The sequence below is a fragment of the Gobius niger genome (assembly GCF_951799975.1).
Source record: "Gobius niger genome assembly, chromosome: 2".
Lineage (NCBI taxonomy): Eukaryota > Metazoa > Chordata > Actinopteri > Gobiiformes > Gobiidae > Gobius > Gobius niger.
The window spans coordinates 45,907,701-45,935,597 of NC_136853.1; the positions used below are offsets into that span (position 1 = coordinate 45,907,701).

Below are 27,897 nucleotides of genomic sequence, written 5' to 3' on the forward strand. Positions count from 1 at the left end.
GCAGCAACAAACCTCCCAAAAATGGACTAAATCAAAGCAAAATGAAGTATTTATCTCAGTGCACAAAGGTGCGTCAGTCACACCTTCCCCCAAAACAAAATGGCCGCCTTGTTTACTCAGAAAAGAGCTTTTACACGTCTTCATTCACTGTGGATCTGGACTATGGCAGATTGTTGGACAGAGACAATGGACCTCTACACAGATGTACCACTGTCACCTGTGAAATCAACAAGTCTGTGCCTAACATGTGGCTAACATGTGGCTAACATGTGGCTAACATGTGGCTAACATGTGGCTAACATGCGGCTAACATGCTTCTGGCCTGCACTGAGCACTGCCAGCACAAATATCAATGGATTTCTTTGGGAAATGGCTCATTTCGAAGAGAATAGTCATTAGGATGAAGGGAACAGAACTGGAATTGCCAAAAAGTTTGTTTACAAGAAGATTTTCTCATTTGTGGAGTATTTTTAGGTCATTTCGGACCGTGAAAATTGAAAATAATGAGCCAAATTTTCCAAAAAGAGTATTTTGTTGACATTTTTGTTGAATTATATTTTACTTGAGTATTTTGGACCAAAAAAATCCAGTTAGCCTATGATTGGACCACAAATAATTTAATATGGATAAGAAATGCTTAATTTTAATGCTTGATTTTCATGGTTTTTTTTTTTTTTTTCTGTCCTTAGTTAATGTTTTGATTTATGTGATGGTATTCCAGGACTGGAATAGATGTTTTGGGGAGAATTGTCTGTTTAAAAATCTGTGCCACATGTCTATATTGGTCGAAATATAATTTGCCTAAATACTGCATGCAAGTCAATGGAACCTGGGGTCTATGGGAGTCAGTAGGCCTAATTAACTATCTTTGCAGCGTAAATGTTGAGTTATATTACCAACTATTATTGCCATGAAGTAATTGTACTGTGCAGTCTGTTCATTTGTAATTACTTGCAGACTTCTGAGCGTCCTGCAGGGTCGAAGAAGCTCATGTTTCCCCAGTCAGTTCACTGCGTTTCTTCTCATGATGTAATATTATCTGGGCTCGACTCTCCCGCCTGAATCCGCGTCTCCGGCGCCACTGCTCTGCCCTGGCCTGCTTGTTTACAATCTCCGGCTAAACATGGCGGTTAGCCCGTGCATTTCTGCCTGACATCACTTATATCAAACTTAACCTTATATCTATTTCTATTTTCACTGCACACGAACGCCAGACTTCCACTTGTGTGAGATATTTTCTAATCCGATTTGCTATTTTCCCCTTTGAAGGCGAGTTTCAAGGCTAAAGCTAACTACTTTCCCCACAGGCAACAATGACAGCCACTTCTGCGGGGAGCTCCCTCGTCGCTAAAGGCTTGGACATCAGTTTGGCGGCTCTACAACGGCAGGATCCCTACATTGACAACATCATGGACGTCGCCAGCCAAGTAGCCCTTTACACGTACAACAACCGAGCAAACGAGTGGGTAGGTTTGGCTGAGAAGCTGCCAGGTGCTAATGTAGCTTAGCATCGTAACGTACTGTCACTGCGAGGCGCGCGCTACCACGGTCCCTAACGGAAGTTACGCTACATCACGTAAATGTTCCAAAACACATTTCCCTTCCACTTGTGCCGCTTTTTGGTTACATTTGAGAGATGTTATATTAACTGTGACTGCTTTTGCTACAGTGTCTTGCTTTGGGACAGCGATAGAGTTCGGGAATTTCCACAGTTACCATGGAGATCCGCCATCTTTGTAGCTGTTAGCATGCATTTCCATTGACTGACATTAGCTAAAAACAGTGTAAAAGTGGAGAGAATAGCCGTGGAGCACCTCCGTGAGCTGCTGAGTTACTGCTGGTAAATACATCTAAGTCACTGTGGAGTCCAAGTGTTTTAATGTGAACAATAACCCAGTGTTTTAACTTTTAAAAACCTCCGTTAGTTTACAATTGCTGCTAATCCCATCATGATTAGCGATATGACGTCACATTCCTGAACTCATAATCATGCGGATGGTGGATGAAGGTTTAAACCACTGAATCACTCATGTGTGTTGTCCCCCCCGCTTATTTTGACGTCTTTACCCCCGACTTAAAGGTCCTATATCCTGCAAAATCGACTTTTTGGAGCTTTTAGCCATGTTGTTATGCTATTTCCTTATCAAAAACACCCCCAGAGTGGTTTGCGGCTTCATTCACGCAGCTCTCAGTAATCCTCCTGAATCCTGCTCTCTGAGCAGCTGCTCCTCCCTCTCCTGGTGAACGGCTGAGTGTTCAGTTGTGTCGTAACAACGGAACGGAAGTGCTCGACGTCTGTAATGTAATGTCTTAATTCTGTGCTTACGGCCTGATTTTAATTTGTAAAACAGCTTTTTCATTATTTCTGTCGTAAGAGAGAAACAAAGAGTAAAAAAAGAAAAAAAAGAAAAAAAAGAAAAAAAAAAGGATGTGCCCGAAGTGCTTCCAGGTCAGCTGTGGCCAAAACAAACACATCGTGTCTGAACAGATCAGTCATGTTTGCGCTGCAGCTGTGAAGATGGAGCTCGTTACCTACTCTGGACACACCTGTTTTTTATTCTTAACTAACGATAATGTCACGGACGGAGAAAAAGAAGCGCGTTTGGCTACGAGGACGAGGAGTTTATATTCAACCCTTTTCAGGAAGAGGCCACTCAGCTGTTTTTTTCTCCGGGATTCAGCGACTATCACCAAAATATTGTTTTTCTGTGACTGTCACTGATGGATGTTTGTGAACCTTCACCAGAACCAAAGTGGATTAACTTTTATAACCAACGCGAGTCCCATAATGTAAACAACGATGGAGCAGAGCGGTGAGTCAATCCAAACGCGGGTTAGCTTGTGTGTTAGCATATTAGCATGTGTGTTAGCATATTAGCTTGTGTGTTAGCCATTTATGAAGCTGTGTTGCAGATGTCAACTCCATATAACTGCATCGTGAAGTAACTTCACTTATTGTTGTTTATTTATATTACGGTAAAGTTGTATGCGCGGAGAGAGGGGGCGGAGTTAACTGAATCGAAGCGTTGTGTCTTCCGGGTTTGAAAAATACCTCCAGAAAACACTTATATTTATCACAAAAATGAGTGCTCCATAATGGTAGAGGTACAATATATCATATAAATGCCTATACTTAACTTTGGAATGGCTAAAATAGCATGATATAGCTCCTTTAAGTGCATTTTCTCCAGTTCAGCTTCATCCAAGGCCAGAGTTATGCTTCATTTGAAAGCTACGACCGACAACACGCGTTTTTGTCACTTTTTCATCACTTTTTTCGTAACTTTTTCATCCCTTTTTTGTCACTTTTTCCATCACATTTGTGTCACTTCGTCATCCCAATTTCATCACTTTTGCGTTACTTTTTGTCATGTTTTCATCACTTTTTTGTCACTTTTTTGTCACATTTTCATCCCGTTTTCTGTCACTTTTTCCATCACATTTGTGTCACTTCGTCATCCCAATTTCATCACTTTTGCGTTACTTTTTGTCACACTTTCATCCCTTTTTTGCCACTTTTTCATCACTGTTTTGTCACATTTTCATCCCTTTTTTTGTCACTTTTTCATCCCAATTTCATCACTTTTGCGTTACTTTTTTGTCATGTTTTCATCACTTTTTTGTCACTTTTTTGTCACATTTTCATTCCGTTTTTGTCAGTTTTTCATCCCTTTTTCATCCCAATTTCATCACTTTTGCGTTACTTTTTTGTCACATTGTTATCACTTTTTTGTCAAATTTTTGTCACTTTTTCATCTTTTTTAATCACTTTTTTGTCACTTTTGTGTCATTTTATTGTTGCTTTTCTGTTGGGATTTCGTGACTTTTTCGTCCCCGTTTTTGACACTTTTTTTCAAGAAGCTTTTAGATTTGGTTAAAGTCGAACTGGAGAAAATGTGCATCGTTCAGGCAGCCACAAAAGTATATAAATCTAAATATCTAAAAACAAAAGTCTTGTAATATTTTGTTTACACATTTGAATACTTCTTTTGTCTAGGAGAAAACCGAGGTGGAAGGCACCCTTTTCATCTACACAAGGTAAAGAACTATTTGCAGATGCACAATGATGCCCTTCATAAACTGACACTCTTATAAACAGCATAACGAAAGCTTTGTGTTTTATTGTGTGTTTATTTGGCGCAGGCTGGCGTCTCCCAGACACGGCTTCACCATCATGAACAGACTGAGCATGGAGAATCTGACTGAGCCCATCACCAAAGACTTGGACTTCCAGCTCCAGGATCCCTTTCTGCTTTATCGCAATGCACGATGTAAGGAAAGACGCACACACACATTTCCTTTCCTACTATGAACTGGAGCAGTAACGGGGTGTTTAGTTCACACCTCATAGTCGATTGGAATCAAACTGTTTACATACTAGTGATGGGACGATATGAAATTTGGGGTCACGATTAGGGATGGGTACCGTTGTTGTTTTTTTCGATACCAAGTACTTTAACAATACCTGCTTTTCGGTTCCGGTGCCTTAACGGTACTTTTTTCGATACCTATGTTATTTTAATTCAATAAAAATAACGTGTATAAACAAGTATAGTTCAGGAAAAAAAAACTAAAACAGCAGAAGCTACACAGGAGCAGCAGCGTCGCCTGAGCAGAATTTCCACTTAAGCAGAGATAAAAAGAAAGAAAGGACGTTATTACCTTAAGCTGCAGAGACAGGACAGATCCACATCAGGCATCAGTTTCTTTCAGCTAAACTTTTCTAAACTCACCGCGGTGTCCGACAATGCGAAAGCAACTTCACACTCAAAGATCCTTATATGGTGTGAGCGCTCACTCTGCCACTGACAATTTACCAAAACTGGACCATCAGTGTCTAATACAGAGTGAGCGCTCGCTTTCAACAAACCATCTTTGATATTCCTGTCGCTGCAGCTGCTGTAAAGTTGTAACAACAGCACGTAAGCTCCGCCTCCGGGTCTGTCGCTAAAACTGCTCTCTTTTGCTTTTCAATTTGACTTAAACTAAAGTTTCTTATTCAGTCCTGGTTTAGTCCTGGTTCATGACTGATTTTGTTTAGCTCTGGGTTTTACCCGGTGTAGTCCACGTCCTGCTCAGTCCTGCTCAGTCCTGACGCAGACCGCTGCTCTGTCATCTCTATTACAAAAGTTTAGCAAGTCATAGCTTTGCTTCGCTATAACTTACATCTATAAAATATATCCTTGCTTCGCTCCATTTGCACTGAAGCCACTCAGTATCTGCTCACATTCATGTTGCTTTTTTAAGACTCGCTGTGTCAGATATTGACGTCTGGAGGGAAAAAGAACCGAAAGTTGGCACCGAAAGAATTAAAATTTTCGATATCGCCCCCGACCGGAGCTTTTCGGTCGGTTCCAAGTAGGAACCGTTTAACGGTGCCCATCCCTAGTCATGATTATCTTGGCCAAAATAATTGCGATTAACGATATTATCACGATATTTGCCTATGGTTTAAAACTGAAACTGCAGAAATGATGGGGATCGGGCAATTGTTAAATATTGCTCTTCATTGTCTGCTGTGAATCCCATATCGAGTGAGACATAAAGTAAGTATTTAACACAGTGCCAACAATCCAGACCATTTTTCATGATATTTGTAGCACCACAGCGTATCCTGTGTTATAGCTACAGTTTAAGTCTATGTGCCTCGGTTTCTGAGAAATCTAAAGCTAAACAGAGGCTAATTTAATCAAACTCACAGCTTTTTTTCTAGAACCGGAGATAATTAGGGTTTTATGGAACTCTCTCCTTTCTGATTAAATCCTCTTCAACTCTCAGGCAAATGCCTAAATATATTCGTTTCAAGTCCATTTTCATTTTTGACATGTTTTTTATGTTGCCGCAGACTGGTTATGGATTGAAGACTTTAACAGGATGTTTCTCAGTCGTTCTTGTGTAATGTGTCATGTGCACTTTAAGGAAAGGACAGCGTAAAGCCCAATATATGCTGATATGCACTGCCTGCACCGTGCCAGCTCTGGGGTTAGTGGGTGAACTCCTGATGGACCCGGTGGTTCCATATAAGGTGCCGGGGACTCGTAGACCCAGCCTTGACGGCACTACAGCTCCAGGCAGTGCAGATTAGATTCTCTCAGCCGTCAGTGATAATAGGAGCGCACACTTGGGAACCGCTGACACACACATACCTCACCTCCCCGTGTCTCTGTCGAGGCTGAACTATCCGCTCAGAAAAGAGTGAAACGACCGCTCACTTCATGCCTGCATTTTAATCATTTATTCTCTGGGGTTCAATGCTGATATAAAGGAGCCGATATACAGGCCGATATTTTAAGTCATTTAGAAGAAGAAAAAAGCTTTTAGATTTGGGTAAACTGGAGAAAATGTGCTCGGTTCCGGTGGGGGTGAAGAGGTTAAGCATTTATTATTATTATAGTAAAGGTTTCAATCATATATCTGATGTAGGGCTGGGCAATAAATCGAAGAAATCAAACAACAGACGATGTGGAAAATGGCTAAATCGTGTCCGCCTGACGAGCGCCGTGCTGTGATTTAGCAGCGTTTCAGACGCTCCGTAGGGACTGTTTTCAAACATGACACCAGTGGAACCAGCCGGCGGCTTCCTCGCGCTCTCTGCTGCTTCACAAAGGCAGCGCGTCGTGTTTTCGTTGAGTTTGCCCCGGTCTCCCCCTCTCTCACGCTGCTGTCGCTGCTGCTGCATTTGACTCCGCCCCTTCCCCTTGAGTCTCCATGGAGACGTTGTCGATCACAGCGGAGCTCGAGGATAGATACAGACGGCATTGCGTCATAGACGTGGGCGTGGCCTCGCCGAGGGGGAAAACGGAATCTTTTGGGAAACACTTTTCAGCCATTTTCTGATGAAATATAAACTTATTTATCACATACAAATAAAGTCAAGTCTAAATCGGGTCCGTATGGATGTTTATTCAGAGCAGATTGTTCAGTAGAAGCGAAAAAACTGCAGTCATAGCTAAGCATCATGTTAGCATTGTGCTAATGCTAGCTAGCGTTAGCATTCTCTGTTCATGTATTTATGGGCTGTTGAACCACTTTGCTCCTCCCCATATCTTTGTATCTTTATTTAGTAGAAACTATATTCATAATTCAGCATTTGTTAAAGTTGTTTTTTGAATAATTAGAGAAAGTTTAGTTTGTTTTCCCCCTTAACTGTTTTCAAACATGACCATATATGGGCGATTCCAGCGATGTCGTCTGTATCTATGATAAAACTAAAGGCTTATTAAGAAGTTTTGCTTTTGAGAGCAGACAAAACAGAAATAACAATTTTTAATGGGCCTTATCGTCGGCTAAATTATGAATCTTAATATTAATGAGCAGATTTCTTCATATGAAAAATCAGGAGAGCTTTTCAAGTTTATTTCCCATAAAATCGATTAAAAGCATAATGGTCCAAACTGAGTAAAAAAATCGCAATTTTACATTTTTGGCCATATCACCCAGCCCTAGATCGACGTCGACCTTCATGGCCAAATCTTTTAAAATGTCTCGTCTCTAACCCTGTGTATGAAGCGTGTCAGTGTCGAACTGTAACAGCAGGGGGCGCTGTATAAGAGGCTTCGGGCTGATTTATTCAGGACATCCATGTTTAGTGGGTACTTCAGATGGAACTTGTAGAACAGTAGATTCCAAAACAAGGGTAAGTCTCTGTCTCTTACGGTTCAGAAAGTTATACTCAAAAGTCTACAACATAAAACACATTTAAAAACAACTCGTGACTGATTTTCACTGTGATGTTTCTCCTCTTCCCGCGAGGCCTTGGAAGTTCTGAGGGCTCATTTTAAAGCTCTGACTGAGCTCTTTCCGGTGGGAGGAGGGTGAACGCTGAGGTTTTCATTCAGCTTTTCAGTTCCTAGCTGAGGATACTTTTATAGTTATTGTTAGTTTTTTTTTTTTTTTTGTCCAGGCAGCGTGTTACAGAATAAAAACACATTAAATAACATCTTCTCGTGCTTTCCAAATAATAAATAATCTATTCATTGAAACATTAGAACATCATCTTCAGGCAGCTGCAACGAGGAGCTCCAAAAACAAAACAAAAGTAACAGTCCTGATGTGTTTAAATAATGGTCTCAGCTCCACAAAAACCCTAAAACCATCCATTTCAGTCATTTCAAAAGCCATTTACCGCTGCTGAAACCCAGGCCGGCCCGCGGCTCGCCGACCCCTTGTGCGCCGGGGTCGTGGAATCTTATCATTAAACAAACTCTCGACTTCCTGGAATGGGCAGTTGGCACAAAGTAGCCACGGGTGATAAAAATAAACCGCAGATACGCAAGCAGCAGAAACGAGGCAAGATTTACGGAGGGGACGTCCAGGCCCACGCAAGTCATTAGGGCTGTGCAATTAATCGAAAATCGATCACGATTTCGATTACAACAGTAAACGATTACAAAATTAGCATAATCGCAAAAAAATCAATTATAATTTTTTTTTCAATGTTTTTTTTTTTTCAATGTTTTTTTTTCACATTTTTTTTCTAATTTTTAATTTTTGGATTTTTGTCACTTTTTTGATGGATTTTTGTCTTTTTTTTTTGTGGATTTTTGTCACTTTTTTGATGGATTTTTGTCTTTTTTTTGGTGGATTTTTGTCATTTTTTTGATGGATTTTTGTCACTTTTTTGATGGATTTTTGTCAATTGTTTTGCTGGATTTTTGTCACTTTTTTGATGGATTTTTGTCATTTTTTTGATGGATTTTTGTCTTTTTTTTTGATGGATTTTTGTCACTTTTTTGATGGATTTTTGTCATTTTTTTGATGGATTTTTGTCACTTTTTTGATGGATTTTTGTCACTTTTTTGATGGATTTTTGTCACTTTTTTGATGGATTTTGTCACTTTTTTGATGGATTTTTGTCATTTTTTTTGATGGATTTTTGTCACTTTTTTGATGGATTTTTGTCACTTTTTTGATGGATTTTTGTCACTTTTTTGATGGATTTTTGTCTTTTTTTTGATGGATTTTTGTCACTTTTTTGATGGATTTTTGTCATTTTTTTTGATGGATTTTTGTCACTTTTTTGATGGATTTTTGTCACTTTTTTGATGGATTTTTGTCACTTTTTTGATGGATTTTTGTCACTTTTTTGATGGATTTTTGTCATTTTTTCTCTGGATTTTTGTCTTTTTTTTGCTGGATTTTTGTCACTTTTTTGCTGGATTTTTGTCAATTTTTTGCTGGATTTTTGTCACTTTTTTGCTGGATTTTTGTCATTTTTTTGATGGATTTTTGTCACTTTTTTGATGGATTTTTTTAAAGGCAACAAATAATCGTTTGAATAATCGTGATTTCAATTATGACAAAAATAATCGTGATTATTATTTTTTCAATAATCGAGCAGCCCTACAAGTCCTTAGACCCTCAGAAACATCCAGACGAGCCGTGGACCGCTTTTAAACATCTGACACGATAGGAAATCATTAGGGAGTAGGTGTAATTCTTTCTTTTTCTTTCCACTATATCCCAAAACTTAACAGAAAGTCAAGTTAATGGTGATTTAATGAAGCCCAAAAGACTAGCCATGCAGGGATCCACAATATCATCACACCCTCATGTTTATGGACTGCCCTTACCTCCAGGTGGAACATGCGTGTACCCCAGGGCTCGCTCCGACACCAGCAGCCCCTTGAACCTGACCTCCGGTTCCTCCTCCAAGCGCTCATGTTTAGGTCTCCCGTGAAACAGGCGCCTCAGCATGGTCCCCGTTTCGAAAGTCCTGTCGTCACCGCTGAGCGATCGCCCTCGAGTTTTTCGCGGGTGAGACTTTTTTTACAAAACGGTTCGAATCTCAAGCCCTGACAGCAAATCCCGGTGGCCCTTCGTGTAGCCGTCTCGCATCGGAAAGGTGAAGAAAAAAAACTATCTACCGCCGCTCAAAGCCGTTCACAAATGTCTGGAGCTCCTTCCTTTCGGCAGTCGATCACAAAACAAGCAGTTCCCGTCTTGTTAAATGGGTTGAACAAGGTCTGATCATCAACAACAAGGTCTGATCCATCAAAAATCTGTTCTCATTTACCCCGTAAGGTCATCCCCGTGCCGTTCTCATCACCCTCCGTCAGTCCATTAATGCCTTCCTGCTTTCAGAGTCGTGCCCTCTCCTCCTTCTCGTGGTCTCGAGCCCTGCCTGGTCCAGTCCCCTCAGTCCCATCTGTCCCCTCGCAGGCTGGACGGCCGGACCCCCTTCTTTGCCAGCCTCTGTGCTGCTTGTGGCCCTCCCACTCTCTCTACTTATCTATCTTTTCCCTATTTAGTTTATCTAAAGACTTTCAACCGGTCTGGACAACTTGAGTGACCGACTTAGCTTAACCTATGCACTTTGAAACGGGTTTAATTTGATGACTTGTTTTAGTATAATAACTGCAAGTTCAGGACTGTATAACTGGCTCATATGTCCTACTTTCATTCATGTTTTCAACCAATGGAAACCCGATGATAATCTAATATAGTGTTCCTATTTCCCCCCCAGAATCTACTCATTTGGTAAAGGACTTCTATACATTTTCTAGATTCAGAACAAGTTTGGGAACAGCAGGCAATATTAACCCCTTGACTCCCATCAGAACAGAGCACATTTTCTCCAGCTTTACCCCAGTCCAAAAGCTTCTGGAAAAAAGCTTCAAAATGAGACGAAAACAATGATGGAAATGTGACAAAAAAGTGACGCAAAATTGATGAAAAAATGGCAAAAAATGTCACAAGAAATTCACAAAAAAATGGAAGAAAAAATGACAAAAATGTGACAAAATATGACAAAAAAATCACAAACATTTGACAAAAATGTGATAAAAAATTGATAAAAATTGACGAAAAAATGACAAAAATGTGACAAAAAAGTGATGAAAAATTGACCAAAAAAATGACAAATGTGACAAAATGTGACAAAAAAATTACTACAAAAATGTGATAAAAATGTGACAAAAAATGACAAATATTTGATGATAAATTTACGACAAAATGACAAAAATGTGACCAAAAAAATTACAAAAATGTCCCAAGAAATTCACAAAAAAATGGAAGAAAAAATGACAAAAATGTGACAAAAATGTGACAAAAAATGTGACAAAAATGTGACAAAAAAATGACTAAAATGTGGCAAAAAATGACAAAAATATGACAAAAAAGTGACGAAAAATGGATGAAAAAATGACAAAAAATTGACCAAAAAAATGACAAATGTGACAAAATGTGACAAAAAAAATTACTACAAAAATGTGATAAAAATGTGACAAAAAATGACAAAAAAAAGTTACAAAAATGAGTTGAATACCCAACAAAAAAATGATGGAAAAACAATCTGGAAAAAGATCCTCTCGGTTCAGGCGGGAGTTAAGAGGTTAATAAATAGGAAATACGCGCAGTAAAAGCGTTTTGGGGGTAAATTTTGCCCCTCAGCGCCCCCTAGCTAAAACATCTTCCCACAGCTCTGATTCAGAATCCACTATAGATTTCTTAACTTGACCAGTATTTCCACTCTTTATTCCATTTTGAATGCACGTATCTCTGTGTGATCCCGTCCGCTGAGCTCTAGTAGCACCAGACAGTCTCAGCTCTTGTTACTTTTTTTGCACTGGGCTGATTTTCCCAGGCTCAAGTGAACCCTCGGCGAGTCACTGAGCATGCGCCTGCTCCGGCCTGGCCATGAGGGCTGCGTTGGTCATGTGCTTTATTCAGGCTTTACTCCTTCATTGGTTTTTCTTAATTCACAAATGTTCAAGTTGCGGTGGGTTCTGGATAATTGGGATTTTCTCCCGCTTGAAAATTGCAATTTACAGACCAGCAGATTTAAACTATGATGCAAACAACACGGCTAATGCTAACACTGCAGGTTAATGAAGCTCAACAAACGTCTTTTTCAGTTAACACATTGAGTGCCACAAACGGGAAAAAAATCTCGACACTCTAATACACCTCATGTGTGATTTTGGCAGCTCTGTGATGAACAAAACGTAAATAAATGATGATCAAAAACTTGTGAAACGTCACAATCTGGACATTTAATATATTCTTGTGTCTTTTCTTCTTTTTTTTTAGTCTGAGGGGGCGTTATGTTGCGCAGCGAACAGCGGTAAACCCGGCATTTCTCTCTCGCTCTCTGGAGCGCGTTTGACTAAGCCAGGGGTGTCTAAAGTGCGGCCCGCGGGCCAAATGTGGCCCTCAGACCAATTTTTGGTGGCCCTCGGGCTGCTTGCTGAATCGGTTCACATCATCAGAGATGGTCCTTTTTATTTAATATGTAATAATTCTACACAATTCTAACCTAACAACGAGCATGTTATTGTGAGACAGAGCTGCATTAAGGTTTTAAGCATAAATAATGAGGCACAATTTAAACCTCTGCTACTCGAAGGTTTCGTGGAACTAACCACCGACCCCTTTACCCCGTGTACGCTCCAATATGTGGCCCCCCATGAAAAAGGTTTGGACACTCCTGGACTAAGCAAAGTGGCTTCCCATGGACCGATTGAAATAGTTGAGATTTTAACATTTCTCAGAGTTTTTAAATGGTTAAAATCGGTCCAAGGACGACTGAGAAACATCCTGTTAAAATGCACACGTGATAAAAAGCAATCCAAGCGAACACAGTGTTTCAAAAAAATTTTTTTTATTTGCCTCTTCCCATTTTTTTTATTGGTTTAGTTGGTCAGGACAGTTCATGTTAATGCACATACATGTAAACAAGCCATTTCCATCCGTCCATGATTTTAGTTCAGACTTTGAGCTTTCCAAGATATCTTTCCAAAGCCAGAGGCCAGAAATTTACCAGCTATTTTACCTATTTACCAAAAAAAGACATAGAATTGAAATTCGAGGACAGTTTTAGGTCCTGTCGATAAATGCGCAACATAATTATGATTATTGTGGAGGAGTTTAACAGTTGATCATTTCATTTTTATTGTATTGTCATCCCCACCATTAAAGGAACAGGCCACCGTTTTTCCATACTGAGACATGTTCTTACCTGAGCTTTGACGAGTTCTTTAGGACCTGTCTGATCTTCCCCCGTGCCTTCAGTCACGTAAACACAGCGCAGACGGCGTTAGCATTTAGCCTCTCCCTCTCTCCTCTATAGCTCCAAAACAGGTAATACCAGGAGTAGTTCTACATCCGCGCAGTAATCTTCACTTTACTGTGCGGATGCCAAACTACTCCTGGTATTATTACGCCTTACAATATAGTCCCCCCTTTTATCCGCTTAGAAAATCCACATTGTTTAATTGTGTGTAATTATACTTTGTAGTGGAACACTTCACGTAACCATATTTAAATAGGGAAAACGTGGAAGAGCTTGGTAGCTTCTATCTTGACCTGTTTTGGAGCTATAGAGGAGAGAGGGAGAGGCTAAATGCTAACGCCGTCTGCGCTGTGTTTACGTGACTGAAGATCAGACAGGTCCTAAAGAACTCGTCACAGCTCAGGTAAGAACATATCTCAGTGTGGAAAAACGCTGGCCTGTTCCTTTAACTGTGAAATAGTCAACTTAGTCCCTTTCACTCACCGTCTCATAGCTTTCCATTTATTCATCTTTAACACAACTTTCTCAATAGACAGTGTTCAGCATATAGGCTCATCATTTGTGTGTAGATATAAATCATCGAATTATGTTACTTTTTTTTGACATATCTCATCTTTATCTCAGTTATTGTTTAAAAGGGTAGTTTTATGTGTATTCAAATGGAGCTTTTGTTTTTTGCTCCCAGGTGGCCCCTAGACCCACTCCCTCTCCCTTATCTCCCTCCCAATTTGTTCTGGTCTTATCTTGAGGTCAACTCTAGGAAGTGTTCAGCTTAAGATGTGACTGCCTTCGTTTCCCGCATCTGCACATAAATCCATTTGTCGGTCCTGAAACATGAACAGAAACATGTTTTTTTCCCCTGTCTGGACTCGGTTCTTCCCGCCGCTGACGTCTCCATCGCGCCGCGGCCACGTCACAGATGAGTTTACACAGCGGCGTGGCCTTTTGCCCTCGTGCTAACCATGTTTATGCACAGGACCCTCCTGGGACCAATGCTTCACGCTGTAATAGCAGCACTGGCTTGTTTTCCCATTGGCCCGGCTGGACCCGTTTTAGATCAGACATTAACGCTGCTTTCAAGTGCACCTCGGGCTTTTCATCACATGCTTTTTCCCGCTGGGAGTGGAGCGTATTTGGGTGACGTGTGCGAGGCTCATCCCCTGTGATCAGATGGGGGAAATTGACAAAAACCTGAAAATAAACGTGTGGACACTACTTTAAAGGGGCTAGATGCAAGTTTTATGCTCACTACTGCCACCTCAGGCCTTTTACGAAACTGCAGCTTCTATATTAAGCTTGTGCATGACGGCAGGAACATGTAGAGCAGGGCTCTCAAACTCATTTGGACTGGGGGCCAAAAATGCGAACCCAGTGTTGGCTGCAAAAGATGACCTCGCGGGCCGCATGTCTGAGACCCCTGATGTAGAGGGATGAAAATGCTTAGTTTGAACATTTTTAAACCCCGTATAGTCCCTTTAAGGCAGCATTGGACATGACTGGATTCATATTAAAACAATACGAAAGGCTGTTCACGTCAAATGAAACTCTGGGCAGTTCTTTTTTTCTCCACACTGATTCGATTGTAACGTAACACCGGGTTATTAGGCGCATGTTCTGTCTGCGGACCCTTTACTGTCTGGAGCATCTCGGAAAACAGAGCTCTCTTTCCCGTAATGAAACGCACGTATGAAAGAGTCTACAGGGTTTTATACACGATCAGACCTCTTACAGACGGGGTATGTTGTATGAGGCCGTTTGCTCATTGTGATTACTTTGCAAAGGCCTCTGTCTGGTATTTTGCTTGTGTAATAAAGGCGAGTCTCCCTCTCGTGTTCACGTGTCCTCCTCCTCTCGTCTCCAGTTGTGATCCACGGCATCTGGTTCTACGACAAAGGGGACTGCCAGCGCATCGCTCAGAGAATGAAGTTGTGAGTACAAGTACTGAAGATTGCATAGTATTTTACAGACTGAGATGTTCTTACCTGAGCTTAGATGAGTTCATGTGTCACATAAACACAGCACAGACGGCGTAATCCACGACTCTTTTAGTGATCGATTAATTGTTTTCTGGTTCACACAGACTTAAATGGAGCAAAAATTACATGAAAAATGAAGCATTTTTGATGAAATCCTACTTTCTTTAGGGTCTGTAGTGTTTTGTACATTGTAAATTTCATGAACAGAGCCTCCAACAAACATTTCCCTTTAGTTTGTTCCATCAACACATCCTCAAGCAGCGCCACTTAAGCTATATGTGGAAAAAAAAATTGTTTTCCTTCACCATTCACAGCCGACCGATTAATGGTAAAAATAATCGACAGATTAATCGATTACAAAATAATCGTTAGTTGCCGCCCTAAAAATGTCCAGATATTTTAGTCGACAAAATCAGACTAAATAAAAATGAAAAGGAGAGACTAAAATCATCCAAACTTGTATTGAGCGTCTGAAAGAGCCTCAGATCATGTAAATTCTCTGCCAAAGGATCAGCTCTGAGCTTTGTTCATGTGGAGCAGCTCCATGAAGCAAAGGAACAACATTAAATATGATTATTATCCGGCTCTTCACAACGTAAGCAGAAGCTCCGTTGATTTGAATGGGATTTCCCAACGTTCTACCGGTCATTATTTTCTGATAAAGGACGTCTGAAAAAAATAATGACGCTGCCAATGGCAACGGAATTGGTGCTTTAATATCACTCCGCACGTACGTAGTAGCGACACTATCTGTCCCGTCACTGCGAGAGAAGTCGGGGAATCGTGAGTCTGACTTTCAACTTACCCAGAGATTCACCACCTCCTCCAACTGCGCCTTCAACTAAGCAGCTAGGCTAGCTGCTAGCCTTGCTGCTTCTAGCCTAGCCAAACGCTGCAGCGCAACGCGCAAACTTTTGGGAACTATTTGTCGCGGAAGTCATTAAATAAACCTTTGACCTTCATAAAAGCGTACGAAGTTTATGTTGTGTGTGTTCAGTTGGCAAATGGCCGAATAATAAGCGGGAAAATAAGCACCTTCAGGGCGAAACAACGGTTCGCCCTGAAGGTGCTTATTTTCCCGATAATGACCAGCGTTCTATACATTATCCCTTACATATAATGAACATTATCAATGCAAAGTCCACTAAATTTAAGACAAATTTAGTCTAGTCTAGTCTAAATTTACTTGCAATTTTAGTCGACTAAAACTAGACTAAAATTGAATTCGATTTTCGTCAAGTGACTAAAACTAAATTAAAATATATTGTCAAAATCAACACCGTCTCCAACTAGACCTGATTTTGCGATACTATTGTGGCCTCGTTTGTCACTTAAAGCTGTGAAATGAGCACATCTTTAATTTGCTTGAACAATACAGATGTGCAGGACAGATTGTGAGAGATAGAAACAAGTTTGGGCCACGAGGGAAAATCAGGAACCCCAGATTTAATAAAGCAAAAGGGATAATTGGCTTCATCTTATGCAGCCTTGATACCGATACTGTGAGAAAATCATTCCATCTCGATTGTGCCAACACAGCAGACAGTCAGCGTTCTGCCGTTTCCATGTGATTTAGCCTCGACAGATGTGAACGCTGCGTATTGTGCGGCCCTTCCCTGTGAACGGAGTGACGTGTTTGTTAATACCGGGGCCATTTTTAGCAGCCGGACTCTGTTTAATTTGTGCCGTTGTCTGGGCCCAGTCTGACGCACCAGGAGCAGCTCCAGGCGCAGTCTCAGGGGGGGTGGCTGTCACCGGGAGGAAACGAAGGCAAAGCTGTGGACATTATCCAGATGTTATCCAAGGCACGCACCGAGTACGACAAGGTAACACTCCGCACAGCATCTGCATGACGACGTTTAGCCTCATCATCAGCGCAGAGAGTGCAAACGCAGAGCAGGGCTGAGGGATTTTATTTATTTTGTGAGCAAGTGTTTGTTTATTTAACCCCTTAACTCCCGCCTGAACCGAGCACATTTTCTCCTTTACCCCAATCCAAAAGCTTCTGGAAAAAAGGTGTGAAAATAGCAACAAAAACTGAGACGAAAATAATTATGGAAATGTGACAAAAAAGCGAGAAAACATTGTCAAAAAAGTGATGAAAAATGTATGAAAAAGTGGCAGAAATGTCACAAGAAATTGACAAGAAATTGACGAAAAAATGTCAAAAATGTGACAAAAAAATTAGAAAAATGTGACAAAAAAATGTCAAAAATTTGATTTGAAAAATGACAAAAAAGTGACAAAAAAAGGACAAAAATGTGAAAAAAAAATGACAAAAAATGTGACAAAAAAGGACAAAAATGTGACAAAAAAATGACAAAAATGTGATAAAAAAAATGACCAAAAAGTGACAAAAAAATGACAAAAAAAGTGACGAAAAATGACAAAAAATGTGACAAAAAATGAGACAAAAAAATGACAAAAATTTGATTAAAAAAATGACCAAAAAATGACAAAAAAATGACAAAAAAAAGTGACGAAAAATGACGAAAAATGTGACAAAAAATGACGAAAAAATGATAAAAATGAGACAAAAAAATGACAAAAAAATTGACAAAAAAATTGACAAAAAATTGACAAAAAGTTGACAAAAATGTGACCAAAAATGACCAAAAAAATTACAAAAAAGTTACAAAAATGAGTTGAATACCCAACAAAAAAATGATGAAAAAAAAAAATCTGACGTGAGGAAAAAGATCCTCTCGGTTCAGGCGGGAGTCAAGAGGTTAATCAAGATTCTGTAATTTCCTGGAGCACATTTAACACACTTGGCACTTTACTCCTACTTGAAACCCTACATCCCTGCTTCTTATGCCCCTTTTCTTTTTTCTTCTATCTCATCAATATTTGCTGACATCGTGTGTTATTTTCTCAGGACAAATCGACATCTGAGCCAAAGGAGATAGGGGGCAGTAGTGTGCTGTACGGAAACCCGAACCTGATCAAGCCAATTCCTGTGAAACCAAGCACTCAGGTAAAGAAAAAAGAACAAAACGAAGCTGTACAATAAAAAACAAAAGCAGGTTATTGTTTTTTATGAAGGTACAGGTACAGATGTGGTTATTGTTTTCAGTAACAGTCATGGCTATTCCTATTTTGAGGGATTTGTACTGAGAGATGATGAACTAATACGGTGTGTGTTGGATAAATGGAAGCACATCTAAGAGCAATTGCTGTCAGAATAGGGATGGGATGATAAGTACATAAAGTGAGTAAACAAATTAAACTCAAGACTCTGCAAAACAGTTTTTTGTATAGATGGAAACCAGCCGTTCTTTTCAGGAATAGGTTGCGTTCACGTGACATCACAACATTCTAAAGGGACTATTCACCTTTCCGGAGGCTCGCGTGGGCGTCGCCATGAATTGTGCCCGCCCCTTTTCTCCTATGTGTTAACATGGGGCTGGAGAAGTCCACATTAAATCAGTCACTACAGGAAAACAAAGCCGTTTTCAGGCCGCACAGAGAAACGCTGCAGCGTCGACATGTCGGTGCAAATGAACATCGGACATTTTACACAAATCAGTCGACTAAACATCAGATTTGAGCGGAGAATATTTCCCCTCGTTCTCCGTGAAAATGAACGGGCTTCGCGCTCGACCGGAAGTGTCTGGAAAACGAGGAGCCGAGACAACGCAAAACGTGGCAAAAGTGGGCGGGGCGGAATAAGGTGGACAGATACAGACGGCATCTCGTCATAGAAGGGGGCGTGGCTTCGCCGAGGGGGAAAATAGAAACCTTAGAGAAAACCAATTTTCCCTCTTTTTAGCCATTTTCTGGTGGAATATGAACTTATTTATCACATAAATAAATTCAAATGTAAATCAGGCCCATATGGATATTTTCTCACAGCAGATTGTTCAGTAGAAGTGAAAAAACGGCAGTTGTAGCAAGCGCTAGCTAACCGTTAGCATTAGCCCGATGCTAACATGTAGCATCAAGTTAGCATTCTCCGTTATTCATGTATTTATGGGCTGTTGAACCACTTTGCTCCTCCCCATGTCTTTATACCATGTCTTTGTATCTTTATTTAGTAGAAACTATATTCATAATTCAGCGTTTGTTACAGTAGTTTTTGAATAATTAGAGAAAATATATTTTTAAAATTGTTTTCCCCCTTAACTGTTTTCAAACATGACCATATATGGGCGATTCCAGAGATGCCGTCTGTGTCTATACAGTTTTCTACTAAATAAAGATACTAAGACATGGGGAGGAGCAAAGTGGTTCCACAGCCCATAAATACATAAAAAAATGGAGAATGCTAACATGATGCTACATGTTAGCACCATGCTAATGCTAACGGCTAGCTGGCACTAGCTACAACTGCCGTTTTTTCACCTCCACTGAACAATCTGCTGTGAGAAAATATCCATATGGACCCGATTTAGACTTCACTTTATTCCTGTGGTAAATACGTTTATATTCGACCAGAAAATGGCTAAAAAGAGTCGAAGAGTTTCTATTTTCCCCCTCGGCGAAGCCACGCCCCCTTCGATGACGCTATGCCGACTGTATCTATAGTTTAACATACTATGGTTAACGATGGTAACTGTGGTAACTGACGAATTGCTGATTTATTTCTCTTAGTTTTTGGCAAATATCTCAGTCATCACTGGAAGAATCCACATGAAACAAAAACTGTTTTGCAAAGATGACAAGCTTTGAGAAATGTTCTTCCTGAAGCATGTTTAGTTTAGCATGTGGTGTTACTCACGGTGAGTCTGTAGCTTTGCAAACGATGCAGATGGTCTTTTCTTCCATCATTTCATCTTAGTTTTCCCTATGTCAGAAATAATGGTAGTTCATCCAAATTGCTCAACCCTTTTTTTATGGTTAGTGCTAGATGTTCTGCTCCGGAGGGACGGTCTGCTGTGAAAACGTGAGATATCATGACACAAATTAAGGTTAGGGCCAGGGAAATGGTTAACCTCTTAACTCCCACCTGAACTGAGAGGATCTTTTTCCTCACGTCATCAGATTTTTTCCCCAACATTTTTTTGTTGGCTGTTCAACTCATTTTTGTAACTTTTTCGTCAATTTTTAATCAATTTTTGTCACATTTTTGACTTTTTTTTTTTAATCGATTTTTTGTAATTTTTTGTCACATTTTTGTAAATTTTTTTATCACTTTTTTGTCATTTTTCGTCAATTTTTAATAATTTTTTGTCACATTTTTGACATTTTTTTTATCGTTTTTTTGGAGTTTTTTGTCACATTTTTGTCATTTTTTCGTCCATTTTTAATCAATTTTTTGTCACATTTTTTACATTTTTTGGTCCATTTTTTGTCCATTTTTGTGACATTTTTGCCACTTTTTTGTCACTTTTTTGTCACATTTTTGCCACTTTTTCATACATTTTTCGTCACTTTTTTGTCAACGTTTTCTCACTTTTTTGTCACATTTCCATCATTGTTTTATTGCTATTTTCACAGCTTTTTCCCTGAAGCTTTTGGATTGGGGTAAAGCCAAACTGGAGAAAATGTGCTCGGTTCAGGTGGGAGTTAAGGGGTCAATTTTACGGATTAGGATTATTTGTATTTTTAGACAAACCAACTCATAGATCTATACAAGCTCACAGCAGACCGTCCCTCCGGAGCAGACGATCTAGCGCTAACCTTTTTTTATTCTTCTGTGCAAGTCAATGTTCATTTATAACCAGTTTCTCTCTCTTTGAAGGAAAATGAAGGACGTCTTTCTCTGGCGACTCTCTTTGGCACACAGCAGAAACACCCCTCGCCTCAACCTGCCCCCGGCTCCTCAATAACCCGCCCCCCCGTCGCTCGCACGCTCACCTACGAGAGCTCCAAGGCCTCCGGGCCGAGCAGCAGCCCCAGGGACGCCTCCCGGGACGAGGCCGGGCAGCAGCAGCAGCAGAGCCAGTCCCAGCACTGTCCGGCCATCCAGAAGCTCATGACGGGGCAGCAGCAGCAGCGCGGCGTGCTCCAAACCGTGTCGGAGTCCCCGGAGAACCGGCTGTGCGACAACGGGGTTCAGGTCGACCTCCAGCACGTTTACCACCACCAGCCTCATCACCTCCACCACCACCACCATCATCATCAGCAGCAGGTTCAGCAGCACATTCAGCCCGACCCCATCAAGAGACTGTTCCAAAGCCAGCCCCCGGCCTGCTCCGCCGCCCCCCAGTGCTGCGGGGGGGAACTGCAGCAGAACCGGCCCGTACCAGCGCAGCCCGTGCCCGTGTCCCACCACCAGCCACAACCCAACCAGCCGCTGATGTTCACCAGGCCCCCAGGGGAGATGCTCCAGCACAACTGTCATTTAGGCACCGCCGCTCCGCTCACAGGTGGGACATTTCATCAACTCAGCTTTAAAGCCTTAGGCTGTGTCCGAATGTCCACACTGTCCCCTATATAGTGACTATATAGTGACTATATAGTCACTATATAGTGCGGCCTGTGTAGTGAATGAGGGGTTAGGGACTAGGGTGGACATTCGGACACAGCCTTAGTTTCTTGGTTTTGTGTGATTAATGTGGGATGATCTGGAACTCTATTCATTAAGAAATACATCAGGCTCTGATTGGTCTTCGCTCCACCTCATTCACGTTCTCCTCCAAGAAATTCTTCAAAATTTACTAAATTTATCCTTCACATTTTCCCAATAATCTTCATGAGGTCCTCACCTGAAATGGTCCTGTGAGGTCAAACCGATTTCTGGTCACAACATCGTGAAGCCCATGTAGAAAATGTCAAAATTGTACAAAACAGTGTCAAAGCTGAGGCATTCTGAATTTGCAAAGGATGTATTGCTGGGTTTCAGGCGACATCACAGCGTTCTAAAGGCCTATAATATTATATGGAGGTAAAATTATTTTGTTTTTGAGGACATTTTTGATCTCATACAAAAAGATCATGGACCCAGTGACATTAATGATCAATTCATAAATGAACCTTTTAGATACGACTTGTGAAAGTGTAACGCTGTGCTCCTGGGGGGGGCTCCTCCCCCACTGGGTCCTGTGACATCATCACATTCTAGAACCTGCAACCCAGCAATTGCACGTGTTTCCACTTTCGATTCTTCATCAGGGCTCCAGTGCAGCACTATCTACTTCATTTATAATTCCACATGTGTTCATTTTTTTAGTTATTATATTTTCTTCTTTCAACAAATGTCACTGAATATGCTCTCTTCTCTTCTCTTCTCTTCTCTTCTCTTCTCTTCTCTTCTCTTCTCTTCTCTTCTCTTCTCTTCTCTTCTCTTCTCTTCTCTTCTCTTCTCTCTTCTCTCTTCTCTCTTCTCTCTTCTCTCTTCTCTCTTCTCTCTTCTCTCCTCTCCTCTCTGTTTAATTTAACGCACAAAAGTCTTCCATTGTCCAAAGTCCACTAGCTTCATGTTATTTCTGAAGTTTTGTTTTGTTTCATTATTTTAAATTAATTTACCAGAACAATATGGACAGGAAGTGCTTGTTACCACAACAGGAAGTTAGCCCCAGCGCTCCGTGCACAGAGCTAATGACTGTGATGAATCTGATGTCGTACCGAGCTTGACTGGCTGTTTTTGTCCCAGTTTTCCCGGGGCAGATGCCGGGTGTGGTGTCTCCTCACGAGCTCCTTCAGAAGCTGCAGATCGTCCAGCAGCAGCAGCAGCAGGGCCTGACCCCCGGTGACCCCCCACAGCTGGGACCGGCGCTCGCCCCCAGGTTCATGCCTCCTCCTCAGGCTGACGCCGGAGACACGAGTCTGAACCCGATCCCCAAACAGCCCTCGGCTACAGCAGGACAGAAGGCAGCGCTGCCGTTTCAGGTGCAGTCTGGATTTTACATCATCGAGCAATTTCACAATCTTTTATTATTATTTTTTTACTTTGGATTGAGACAAACACGAACAAAATATGAAATAAACATCATTTACATAGATACAGACGGCATCTCTGGAATCGCCCATATATGGTCATGTTTGAAAACAGTTAAGGGGGAAAACAATTTTGAAAAAATCTAAACTTTCTCTAATTATTCAAAAACTACTTTAACAAACGCTGAATTATGAATATATTTTCTTACTAAAAATAAAGATACAAAGACATGGAGGGAGCAAAGTGGTTCAACAGCCCAGAAATACATAATGCTACATGTTAGCATCGGGCTAATGGTAACGGTTAGCTAGCACTAGCTACGACTGCCTTTTTTCCACTTCTACTGAACAATCTGCTGTGAATAAATATCCATATGGGCCCGATTTACACTTGATTGTATTTATGTGTGATAAATAAGTTCATATTCCACCAGAAAATGGCTTAAAAGAGGGAAAATTGTGTTTCCCAAAATATTCTATTTTCCCCTCGCCAAAGCCACGCCCCCTTCTATGACGAGATGCGTCTGTATCTATAGTTTTATCTATCGTCACTACTGTAGCTCTACACCCAACCAATAAATGCGTTTCCAATGACATTGCGCATAGTTCCAGCGGCCATTTTGAATACAGAAGTAGCATTAGGCAGTGCTACAACATGTCACAATATCTCTACTCAGGATATTAAAGAAAGACGACTAATTGACAGTGGCATTTTAATGAACTCGTAATCATTCCTCAAGAAGAAAACAGTAAAAACACGGCCCAGAAACGCACGTTTATGTGAAGAAACCTGCAAATGTGGCTCAGACGTAGCAGCTCTGTCTGTCGAGCTACAGCTGGATCTACTAAAGATCTGCTTCACTCTGAAGTGTAAAGTCTTCAAAGAGGAAACAGAAAAACTTTCTCTGGGATTTTTACAGTTTGTCAAGTCAACAGAGTTTCAATCTGAGTCAGTGTTTAAGCTGATCAAGATGTTAGCATGCTACCGGTTAGCAACTGTGAACCTGACTTCAACAGGATAAACACATGTGGCTCACATCTATGAACACTGAGGAAATACTACAGTAACGGCTTTGACCTCTGACCTCTGTCACATGTTGTATCCAAGGCCAGATGTTTGGAGTGTGTTTCAGGGCTTTCTCTTGGAGAGGTCGGAGCTGAGCTGTTGAAGCTAAATGCTAACTGGTAGCATGCTAGCATCTTCAACACTGGCTCACTGGGTTCTTCACATAAACGTCTCTCTCTAGAGCCGTGTTTTCTTCTTGAGTAATGATTACGAGTACAAAAATATGCCACAGTTGATCAGTTGTCTTTCATTTTCATCCTGAGTAGAGAGATTGTTACTTGTTGTAGTACTGCATAATGCTACTTTGGTATTCAAAAGTAACAACAAGGGTCACATGACTGAAAGGCTGCACAATCATTTCATTTTAATGGCTAACACGGTTGTTATTTTTCGGTCCAGGTCATCTCCCCACAGAGGATCCCGGCGACTGTTGCCCCGGCGATGCTTCTCTCTCCAAGTGTCTTCACTCAGACTAAACCCAGCGCAGGTTTGGCTCCCGCTCAGGACGCCAGACCCGGCCCTTCAAATCCTGTTCAAATCCTGTCCAGGAGCCAGCTCCAAGCAACACTCCTGCATCTCATTCAGGTAAAAACGCCTTTATTATGGCTCATGGTGGTGAGTTTAAGACGGGAGCAAATCATCATCCAGGCTTTAGTTTTAAAAGCAGAAACTTATGGTAAGAGAATTTGAGAGTCCACAAACTGCAGCAGCTCGTGGGTCATGTTCACTGAGGAAAGGATGTGGGCAGGAAAGGCCGGCGTCCTTTGAGATCCTAATCCAGCTGATGAAAAAAAGTGATTTTCCGGACTATAAGTTGCTCCGGAGTAAAAAACACACCAGCCAAAAAATGCCTATTGAAGAAACGTACGGTCTGTCCAATTGTTTTCCCCCTTAACTGTTTCAAACATGACCATATATGGGGGAATCCAGAGACGCCGTCTGTATCTATACGTTTGTTAAGTGTGACGTCACGACTTCCGCTTCCAGGTCCTAGCATACCGGCTAATGTGCGAGAAAAAAAACATTAAAAAGTCTTTAATACAACCATCAATATTTCTGAAACTCAACGGGGAGTGACTGAACATACCGTAAATTCTCCAAATACTGGCCTGTATTCCATTAGCGGCCGGGTCTCCGACAGAGGCCGGGTCTCTGACAGAGGCCGGGTCTCCGACAGGGGCCGGGTCTCCGACAGGGGCCGGGTCTCCGACAGAGGCCGGGTCTCTGACAGGGGCCGGGTCTGACAGAGGCCGGGTCTCCGACAGGGGCCGGGTCTCCGACAGGGGCCGGGTCTCCGACAGGGGCCGGGTCTCCGACAGAGGCCGGGTCTCTGACAGGGGCCGGGTCTGACAGAGGCCGGGTCTCTGACAGAGGCCGGGTCTCCGACAGGGGCCGGGTCTCCGACAGGGGCCGGGTCTCCGACAGGGGCCGGGTCTCCGACAGGGGCCGGGTCTCCGACAGGGGCCGGGTCTCCGACAGGGGCCGGGTCTCCGGCAGAGGCCGGGTTCGCGGCTGTCGGAGGCAAATTAAAGCCGGTCTCTAAAACAGGCCGGGCTTTTATTAGAAACTATAGCTGTAGAAATATTCCCCATGTTAGGAGTTTGTCTCATTCTGGTGTAAATGAAAACTCAGGTGCAGGAAGTAACAAACGGAACCCGGGCCGAGGGGGACGCTGCGGAGGAGCTGATCCCAGCGTAACTTTGACACAGATTTAGCCACTTTTCAAACCTCCTGTGACCATATTTGGAAACAGGACAAATGTTGTGTGACCCTCCAGCGTTTTAATAAAGTCTCCATCGCGTCTTCAAAGCACGTCCAGCTGCTCCGTGTGCAGGTCAGTCCCACGCCTCAAAATAACTCCTCCCATCAGCGCGAGCGTCTCGTCTTCTCTCGGGTCAGTCTCATGATCGATCACAAACACAAACGCTCCGTCTAAACTCGCCTTTTACACAAGAAAACAACAAATAATCCGGTCCGCGGTAAAAACGAAACAGAAACCTGCAGTGACACTGATGTCAAAGCTCCGCTAACAGCAACGAAACACTTCCTGTTGTCCCGACAAAATAAAAGGCGTCAATGTTCCAGCCGCTGGGAGAGGGTTTGAAATGTTCATTAATAAATGAACCTAATATTTTAGGTGCAAATGGAAACAAATCTCGTTTCTCTTCATTTTCCTGGTCGTCCGTTTTGCTCAAATAGAAATAAAGGCCTGTCTCTAACTGTGGCCTGGTTCCAATAAAGGCCTGGTCCAGATGCTCTTGAGTAAATGAAGGCCCCGGCCTGTATTAGAGCATTTACGGTATGTATTTCTCAGACTCATTAGCCAAACATGCCGCACCTACTGCTAAAAGTATTATTTACTAAAGTCGGTACTTCCAGGGTTAGCGTAGCTGCTGTGCCGTTAGTATTTATCTCCGCTAAATTGATGTGCCAATTTTAGCAAATAACACTTTTTTAACAGTAGGTGCAGCATTTGTGGCTAATGAGTCTGAGAAATAAGTCTGTTCAGTCACTCCCCACTGAGTTTCAGAAATATTGATTGTTGTATTAAAGACTTTTTTGTAGTTTCTCGCACATCTGAGACCCCGGAAGTAGCTTAAAAATGACCGTAAAGCTTTGTTTGAAAAGTACTTCATCTTAAAATATCCATGAGATGCCATGAAATACAATGTAATGCAACCTACTTAGGGTAAAAAATAAAGTATTACAGTGGGGAAAAAAGTATTTGGTCAGTTTCCCATAGACTTTTTATTCCATCATCAGATTTTTTTCCATCCTTTTTTTGGGGGGGTATTCAACTCACTTTTTCAACTCACTTTGTCATTATTTTAAATAATTTTTTTGGTAATTTTTTTGTCTTTTTTTGTCATTTTTGGTCCATTTTTTGTCACATTTTTTGTCTTTTTTTGTCACATTTTTTTTTTCATTTTTTGTCTTTTGTTTTGTCATTTTTTGTCATTTTTTGTCACGTTTTTTGTCATTTTTTGTCACATTTTTTGTCATTTTTTGTCAATTTTTTGGTCATTTTTAGGTCATTTTTTGTCACTTTTTTTGTCATTTTTTGACAATTTTTTGGTCATTTTTTGGTCATTTTTGGTCACTTTTTTTGTCATTTTTTTTGTCTTTTTTGTCCTTTTTTGTCACATTTTTTTGTCATTTTTTGGTCTTTTTTTGTAATTTTTTGTCTTTTGTCTTTTTTTGTCACATTTTTTTTTCATTTTTTGTCTTTTGTTTTGTCATTTTTTGTCACGTTTTTTGTCATTTTTTGTCACATTTTTTGTCATTTTTTGTCAATTTTTTGGTCATTTTTTGGTCATTTTTTGTCACTTTTTTTGTCATTTTTTGACAATTTTTTGACAATTTTTTGGTCATTTTTGGTCACTTTTTTTGTCATTTTTTTTGTCTTTTTTGTCCTTTTTTGTCACATTTTTTGGTCTTTTTTTGGTCTTTTTTTGTAATTTTTTGTCTTTTGTCTTTTTTTGTCACATTTTTTTGCCAAAGTATTTGGTCAGTTTCCCATAGACTTTCTATTGGATTTTGGCCAAATACTTTTTTTTCCCCACTGTACATTAGAAAAATGTGACCAAAAAATGCAAGTAAATGTACAGACGACAAATATTTAGCCCAAAAATGTTTTATTTATGTGTCATTTATTGTACAATGAGTTGATATAGTATTTATCCTGCCAGCCGTAGTTGTGCTGTTCAATTGAAATCCAAATATCTAAAGAAAGCAGATCGATTAACTCTGCCTGTGTTTGTGTTTTGCAGAATGACGGCTCTTTTCTGGACTGCATTTATGACGCCTACACCAGCAGGTTCAGCAGTGACGCTCGCTGCAAACACTGAACCGACTCTTTGTTTTTAAGGAGACTCCGGTCTGCACTCGCCCAGGAAACCGTTTACAGACTGTGTCGCTGCAGCTCCATTTCCCCCACACAATACTCACACAATGGTTTTATTACTTCAAAAACTTCAAACCTTTTAATAGCGTCTCGTTTGGAGGTTTTCGAGTTTGATTTT

The 27,897-nt window shown here is 41.1% G+C and overlaps 1 protein-coding gene across 1 annotated transcript; it reads left to right on the top strand.

Annotated features, from left to right (window-relative positions):
- Nucleotides 1-1,088: 1,088 nt before the first annotated feature.
- Nucleotides 1,089-27,897, top strand: dcp1b (decapping mRNA 1B). The gene is made up of 11 exons (XM_079552561.1): nt 1,089-1,226; nt 1,308-1,466; nt 3,998-4,038; nt 4,144-4,271; nt 14,874-14,940; nt 16,691-16,814; nt 17,867-17,965; nt 20,672-21,299; nt 22,526-22,761; nt 24,275-24,460; nt 27,646-27,897. Exons 2-11 carry the CDS (start codon nt 1,314-1,316, stop codon nt 27,721-27,723), a joined length of 1,740 nt encoding a protein of 579 aa, XP_079408687.1. The 5' UTR covers nt 1,089-1,226; nt 1,308-1,313; the 3' UTR covers nt 27,724-27,897.